Source organism: Macaca nemestrina, chromosome 1 (genome assembly GCF_043159975.1).
Source record: "Macaca nemestrina isolate mMacNem1 chromosome 1, mMacNem.hap1, whole genome shotgun sequence".
In the NCBI taxonomy this organism is placed as follows: Eukaryota; Metazoa; Chordata; class Mammalia; order Primates; family Cercopithecidae; genus Macaca; species Macaca nemestrina.
The window spans coordinates 40,143,287-40,151,084 of record NC_092125.1 but is presented as its reverse complement, the minus strand read 5'-3'; the positions used below and the strand labels follow the sequence as shown (position 1 = coordinate 40,151,084).

At 48.7% G+C, this 7,798-nt stretch overlaps 1 protein-coding gene across 2 annotated transcripts; it reads left to right on the top strand.

Moving 5' to 3' along the window:
- Positions 1 to 7,483, top strand: LOC105484548 (glutamate-ammonia ligase). 2 transcript variants are annotated; one of them, XM_011746265.3, is made up of 7 exons: positions 1 to 134; positions 3,043 to 3,221; positions 4,486 to 4,647; positions 5,377 to 5,523; positions 5,885 to 6,012; positions 6,216 to 6,415; positions 7,046 to 7,483. In XM_011746265.3, exons 2-7 carry the CDS (start codon positions 3,056 to 3,058, stop codon positions 7,362 to 7,364), a joined length of 1,122 nt encoding a protein of 373 aa, XP_011744567.1. In that variant the 5' UTR covers positions 1 to 134; positions 3,043 to 3,055; the 3' UTR covers positions 7,365 to 7,483. The 2 variants fall into 2 exon arrangements, with proteins under 2 accessions (XP_011744567.1, XP_011744568.1); XM_011746266.2 differs by lacking the exon at positions 1 to 134 and adding an exon at positions 725 to 1,307.
- The last annotated feature ends 315 nt before the right edge of the window (positions 7,484 to 7,798 follow it).

Genomic DNA, 7,798 nt, shown 5'->3' with positions numbered 1-7,798 from the left:
GTGCGGGGCCGCGACCGGCCTTGCAGAGTCGAGAGTGGGAGAAGAGCGAAGCGTGTGAGCAGCACTACGGCCTCCTCTCCTCCTAACCTCGCTCTCGCGGCCTGCCTTTACCCGCCCGCCTGCTCGGCGCCCAGGTAAGCCCCCGGACGGCCCGGTGGCACCCAAGCGACACGCACCGCCCCTGCTACCCCCGCGAGGCGCGCCACCCAGCCTCTTTTTTCGGCCGCCTGCCCCTCCAGTCCCAGCCCTACGCTGCGGCCTCTCTGGCCCGGGCCTGAGGTCCGGCTCCAGTCCTCCTCCCGCGTGCTTCCGCCGCCGATGGCTTGGACCCTCCCGGGCTGGCGCTGGTGGGGCGCGTCGTTGGCCAGGCTCTGGGAAGGGCGGGGTGAGTTGTTTTGATCTTCTTTTCACTACTTGCGGCCCAAGCGCCGCCCCTGGAGGCCTTTGGGCTGGCCCGCGCCCTGGGGCTCACAGTGGTATTTGCGCTGTGGATGGAGTGGCGGTGCGGTCCCCTGCAGACCGCAAACAAGGCGCTTGGTTGGCGCGGGCGCCTCGCTGCTTTCCTCGTGGTGGGGCAGTCGTCGTGGTTCTGGCGATCGTTGAGACGCCTCGATTGCGGCGTGTAACAGTGAGCGTTGTTTGCGCGGCCGGCTCCCGCCTCGGGGTCCCGGGGGCCTTCCAGTGTGACCGAACAATGGAGAGCCCGGGCCTCGGCGCAGTCGGTGGAGAAGCTGGGCCGGGCGGAGGCAGCAGCAGCGTGCGGTCCCTCCGGCCTGCGCCCCCACCCTCCCCGGGGACCCCGCAACCCCTCGGCGGTGGGGTATGGCCACCTCCGTGAGGCCCTGAGATTCAGACGGGGGCCCGAGGGGCGGGGCGCCCGCTTTAGGGACATTTCAGTGGGAAGGGGCTGCTCTCAAAGTGGATAATTACAACTCCCTCGGGGGCGGGAAGCGGGGATCCTCCCCCAGCCGCAAGTTCACGAAGAAAGCAACCAATGAAAATTATGAAGACGACGAGAAGTCAGACTCCTCCGGGTCGCCCTCCAACTGTTTCGGCTTCGTCGCCTACTCCGTGAACTCCGGGGAGAAATCTCGAGTCAAGATTAAGACCTTAACCCACCAACCGGCCTGTTTCGACACCCCCCGGGCCGACCGCTGTGTGTCCCCTTCGACATCGCCCTCTCCCAGAAAGCTCCGGTGCTTGGACCAGCTCGAGTCTGAGAAAGAGGAGAGGCGCGAACGCCACTCCAAAAAGAGAAGGGCTAAGGAGGGCAACCCTAACAATACGCTTGACTTTCTGTGGCTGGGGTGAGTGAGGGGGCAGGGAGGACGACCCCGGAGTTGGTGAGAGCTGCAGAAACGGCTAAAAGCTTCAGAATCCATTCCCCCCACATAAACTTGGCGCCACGGCAGCAGCAGTTGATAGAGTGCTGGCATCCAACTGGCTCACGGAAAAGAGCAGGAGATCCGAAACAGGCTTAGGACAAAGTGTGCATGATATTGGTGGTGTAACAGGTTGGAGAGGACAGCTGAGAAATTGGGTTGTAGCTTTTTTTTCTTTTTTTTCCCCCCACCGACAGAGTCTCCATCTGTCGCCCAGGCTGGAGTGCAGTGGTGCAAGCTCCCGGCTTACTGCAACCTCTACCTCTAGGGTTCAGGCGATTCTCCTGTGTCAGCTTCCCGAGTAGCTGGGATTACAGGCGGGCACCACCAGGCCCGGCTAATTTTTGTATTTTTAAGAGAGACTGGGTTTCACCATGTTGGCCAGACTGGTCTCGAGCTCCGTACCTCAGGTGATCCGCCCGCCTAGGTGGGTTGTAGTTTTTAGCGGGAGCTGAAGGGTTCTGGGACGGAGGTGGGAAGTAGGATTTGGCCGACTGAATCTTCTAGAGGCAATATTGGGGTGTTGGCCTTCCCCAAGGGGAAGGGTGGTGAGGCTGTCAGAGGGAGAAGCAGTTATGTTTTCAGCTGGGCAAACATGGACGGTTGCCCATAGAAACTTTGCCACTGTGCTTCAGAACGTTGCCCTAGTCGTTGGAGGAGAACAATGTGTTCCCTTTCTAGCCATCCTGGGCCACGGAGGGAGGAACGTTTCCTCTTCGGCTGTTGTGGCTTCAGAATTTCTGTTCTTTCAGAGGTTTTGTGGTAGTGGTTGGCAGTTATTAGTATGCCTCATGGCTTTTAAAATTCCAGATCTTTTTGATTTCAAAGTGGAAATTTCCTAATTCCTTGAAGTCTTCTTGTGGAATTCCATAATGTTGTGATTCTTGCTCACTATCTTAAGTGAAACTTTGCGTGAGACCTATGGAAAGTATGGCAGCATGCCCCTTAGAATCTGGTTTGAATCAGCTTTTGTTGTAGGAAACTGCTAGCCTTTAAAAAAAAATATTGTAACCTTGTTTCATCCTCAAATCTAAATGTGTAGTGGGTTTTCTTTTGGTGGGGAGTGGCTGTGGGTTTCAGTTAAGATCACAGCTAGGATGAAAGGCAAAGAGAAAAACAGAAACCTTGGAAGCCAAGCCTGTTCTGTGGCTGGATTTTACTTGTATTGGAAGAAGTTCTATGTTTTGTAAATTTGTGTATTGGTTTGGTTTGTTTCCTCTGATAGATTAGTATTTGGATAGTTTAGTGTTACCTCAGCTACACTGAAGGAATAGACAGTCCTCACAAGTGTAAGTTCCAACTTGGAAGCCTGGGATCTGCAGTAGCTGTGGAACTTAAGCCTTTGAGCTCAGAGATGCAAGAGGCATTGAATTACTACCAAGGGCCTGATCTTTTCTTTAGCAGGCATCTGTGTTAATTGCTTCAAAAGGTGGTGATCAGTTTTACAGCCTATTATAAAGGAGATTTTCGCCTACTATAAAACTAATCCCCCTGAAAGAGTGAGTAAACGTAACTTTCTGTGTGTTGACTTCCACAGGGGAAGGAGTTGGCACTTACACCTTGATTCACAACTTTTGATTCAGTTGTCCCTCTGAAGCCATTTTTGCAGGAGATCAGTTTGGAGTGGGCGTTAACAATGTTATTTTTTCTCTCTCTCCAGAACACCTTCCACCATGACCACCTCAGCAAGTTCCCACTTAAATAAAGGCATCAAGCAGGTGTACATGTCCCTGCCTCAGGGTGAGAAAGTCCAGGCCATGTATATCTGGATCGATGGTACTGGAGAAGGACTGCGCTGCAAGACCCGGACCCTGGACAGTGAGCCCAAGTGTGTGGAAGGTGAGACAGCAATGTGGAGTGGAGCACACGCTGGGTGGGATCTGCAGAGGGGTGGGCCTTTGACTCAGCCTCTGGATTAGGCCTCTTTATTCTGTTTGTAAAGCTTTTCTAAGGCAGGGCTTTCCAGACTTCATTCAGTCAACATTAAGCTCCTACACTGCCTCAAAGCACAGCAACAATGGAACCCTTTATTTAAATGGAATTGTGCATGTAGGCCAGTGTATTGAAGAAAAACTACGTCTGGTTTATGGAGAGTTGGCATGGGGCTTAGAGATTGCCGACCTGGGCATCCCCACTTACCTGACTCTAAGGCACCCTCAGAAAGCCACTGCTCTAACCTGAGAATGCCATCTAGTTTACAAACTCTTAGAAAACTGTGCTTAATACTCACATCACTGGGCTTCTAGATGTGAAGCAAATGCTCTAAAATGGTTTTCAAATAGGACTGACTGATTTTTAGTTGATGGCACTTTTGGAAATTCTTAAACTGTCTTAATTGCTTATCCCTCTAGGAGCTACAGTTAGATTATAGTTGTGACCTTCATTTTTCAGTCTAAAACAAGCCATAGTCTTCCCTCTTCCAGAAAGGGGCCAAGTGTCACCTCCTACCTAATTTAGGATAGCTTTTTGAATAAGTGAATGATCATAATACAAAGCCTATATTGTGTACTTGTTATGTGGCAGATAGTTCACAGACACTGAAGATACAAAGTGAGAGTCTGGTCTCTGCCTTCAGAGAACTCAGTCAGCTAGAGAGACAAAGCAGTCTTTAAAACAGTGGGAAAGGTGGATAGGTCATAAGGGAACATCCTTGAGTAAGTCATCTTTCTAGGATTGTCTGTTCCCTCATCTATAAAATAAGGACATTACTTGCCAGAATACACTGGGGGCATGAGAAGAAGGAAGCGACACATTGCCTAATGGAAGAATCAGAATCCTTCACTATCTCAGTATTTTAAGTGACTGATAGGCTGGTAATGGTAACAGAATGCTTCAGTTGGTCTCCTGGAAGACATTTGGGAAGGGAGTGTCTGATGTATTTAAGGAAGTGGTACAGTGGTCTTACTTGGAACTCAGATAGGAAGGGCTGTAGGATCAGGTACAGGTGCCAGGGTATACATATTAATGATGGCATTTATGCCTTAATAACTTCCTGGAAAAGAGATCTTTAGAGATGGGAAGGTGAGTGAAGGGCTGGCTGTATTTGCATTGCTTGGAAAGCTCCTGTACGTTTTAAATGTAATTTTCCCTCTTTTTGCCCCAGAGTTGCCTGAGTGGAATTTCGATGGCTCTAGTACTTTACAGTCTGAAGGTTCCAACAGTGACATGTATCTCGTGCCTGCTGCCATGTTTCGGGACCCCTTCCGTAAGGACCCGAACAAGCTGGTGTTGTGTGAAGTTTTCAAGTACAATCGAAGGCCTGCAGGTATGTATAGCACAGCTATAGATTCCTCTCCTCAATCTGTAAATGCTGTGAAGGGGAGGGAGGAGACATTCTGCAATCAGTATTGGGAAGACTAGGCTATTTCATGACTGTTTTAAGAATCTGAGTGATTGAGCCTCTTCCCTGAACTTCTCCTTTGAGGAAGAGATAATATGGCCCATCTTTCTATGGTCTTGTCTGTTGGTAGCATAAAATAGCATTTGATTTGTCCAGATCTGTTTGCCGGTCTTGGAGTCCCCAGTAACAGCCCTCCTGCCTGGAATGTAGGCCAGGACAAATGTAAACCAATGGACAAATGATTCTCAAAAACTATAGAATGGCTCCAAGTGCCTGAGAAATGAAGAATAAATCTAACAACCAGAAGCAGCTGTCTTGTGAATAGAGGGTTAAGTGCCTGGCATTTGGTGCTTGGGAGGTGGCCAGAATGCAGATAAGGTGAAAGTTGCCCTGTTCTAAATCCATTCTCATGTGACTTGGTTGTAACTGAGTTTAGTTAAAACTGAAGTCTTGCAGAGTCTTCCTACAGATGTACAGTTATAGCTTCTCTCATTTTTCTGACTCAGTGACTCAGTGATCCCAAGAAGGCCTATACTGGGTCATTTCAGCCCATAGTGCACACCTCAGTTGTATAGAATCCAAAGACTGTCCTCCCATCAGCATCGGTATTCAGCATCAGATCCCTGATGGCGTATTGTTCACTCTTTCTTCTAGAGACCAATTTGAGGCACACCTGTAAACGGATAATGGACATGGTGAGCAACCAGCACCCCTGGTTTGGCATGGAGCAGGAATATACCCTCATGGGGACAGATGGGCACCCCTTTGGTTGGCCTTCCAACGGCTTCCCGGGGCCCCAGGGTAAGTCTTCTTGACTTAGAGGTGAAATTCCCAGAAGTGTCTTAACTGTTCCAGAATGCCCCTTCCCAGGGATGGGAGTGACTTTCTGAATCAAGAAGCAAAATAATACAGTAAAGGCGAAACAGCCCTCATATCACCAAAGTCCAAAAATGGATATAAATGTATAAAGTAAGGTTTTAGGGGGAAGCTTTGGCCCCACAGGTGAAGAGGAACTCCCCTGTTGCCCCTCCCCTGCCCTGTACCTACAGATGAAGGCAAGGATAGTGATTCAAGAGGGCAAGGCTTAAGGGCCTTCTGATCTCTGACTTTGGGATTCTCTGGATTTCTTGACTCTTAGCGTTTTGTCTTGATGCTTTTGTAGGTCCATATTACTGTGGTGTGGGAGCAGACAGAGCCTATGGCAGGGACATCGTGGAGGCCCATTACCGGGCCTGCTTGTATGCTGGAGTCAAGATTGCGGGGACTAATGCCGAGGTCATGCCTGCCCAGGTAAATATAGCTCCAGTCCATCAATGATGAAGGGCAGGTAGGTGCATATAGGACTTTTGCTAGTAAGGGCTGCTGATACACCACTCACTAACCCAAAACCTAAGAATGGGTTGGAGTAGAGGTGAGAAGAGAACAGGTTTAGGAGCTTCTGAGTTGGAGTGAGCAGTTGGCTTTGTTTTAATGGCCAAGCTTCTCGTTTCTAGTGGGAATTTCAAATTGGACCTTGTGAAGGAATCAGCATGGGAGATCATCTCTGGGTGGCCCGTTTCATCTTGCATCGTGTGTGTGAAGACTTTGGAGTGATAGCAACCTTTGATCCTAAGCCCATTCCTGGGAACTGGAATGGTGCAGGCTGCCATACCAACTTCAGCACCAAGGCCATGCGGGAGGAGAATGGTCTGAAGTGAGTACCTTCTGCTGGGGCCATCTTTAATCTCCTGTGGCAGAAAACTTGGGAAGAGACTTATCAATCTCTCAGCAAAGTCTCCTTTGCAGGATGACTTGCAAATATTTACCAGAGTTAAGTAAACTTGACTTCTCAGTCTGGACATAGCTTAGCTGTTGACACTTGACTTCAAATTCTCATTTTGTTCCTATTTGAAAAATACCAAGTAATACTTCTGATTCACAGTGATAATTATTATATAAATTATAACAAATAATTATTAGTCATATATCATTATATAAACATTGATATATAATATATATTTGTGACATATATATGTTGTGACAGGGAAAAGTTGACAAATTCATGCATTTGAAAATCTTTTAGAACTAAATTAGTTAATAATACAGGCATGTGGATAAGCTTAATGCTTATGAGGGGGAGAAAGTTTCAAATGATTGGTCTTTTCAACAAATACTTTCTACTGCTTGTCGGGCACTGTTCTGACCACTGAGACACACAGGTAAGAAGACGAAGCCACTGCCTTCATGAAGTGTTTGTACCACTGGTATCATATTTTGGTGCACTTCATTCTTGGCTCCATACCTGGAGACAAGGTTGGACTGCCATCTTTTCTGTTTCTTCTAGGTACATCGAGGAGGCCATTGAGAAACTAAGCAAGCGGCACCAGTACCACATCCGCGCCTATGATCCCAAGGGAGGCCTGGACAATGCCCGACGCCTAACTGGATTCCATGAAACCTCCAACATCAACGACTTTTCTGCTGGTGTAGCCAATCGTAGCGCCAGCATACGCATTCCCCGGACTGTTGGCCAGGAGAAGAAGGGTTACTTTGAAGACCGTCGCCCCTCTGCCAACTGTGACCCCTTTTCAGTGACAGAAGCCCTCATCCGCACGTGTCTTCTCAATGAAACCGGCGATGAGCCCTTCCAGTACAAAAACTAAGTGGACTAGACCTCTAGCTGTCAAGCCCCTCCTAGTTCTTCATCCCACTCCAACTCTTCCCCTCTCCCAGTTGTCCCAATTGTAACTCAAAGGGTGGAATATTAAGGTCGTTTTTTTCATTCCTTGTGCCCAGTTAATCTTGCTTTCTTTGTTTGGCTGGGATAGAGATGGGTCAAGTTATTAATTTCTTCACACCTACCCTCCTTTTTTTCCCTATCACTGAAGCTTTTTAGTGCATTAGTGGGGAAGAGGGTGGGGAAACATAACCACTGCTTCCATTTAATGGGGTGCACCTGTCCAATAGGCATAGCTATCCGGACAGAACACGTTTGCAGGAGGGGGACTTTTCTTCGAGGTAGCTGAAAGGGGAAGACCTGACTTCCTCTGGTTAGGTTAGGACTTGCCCTTGTGGTGGAAACTTTTCTTAAGAAGTT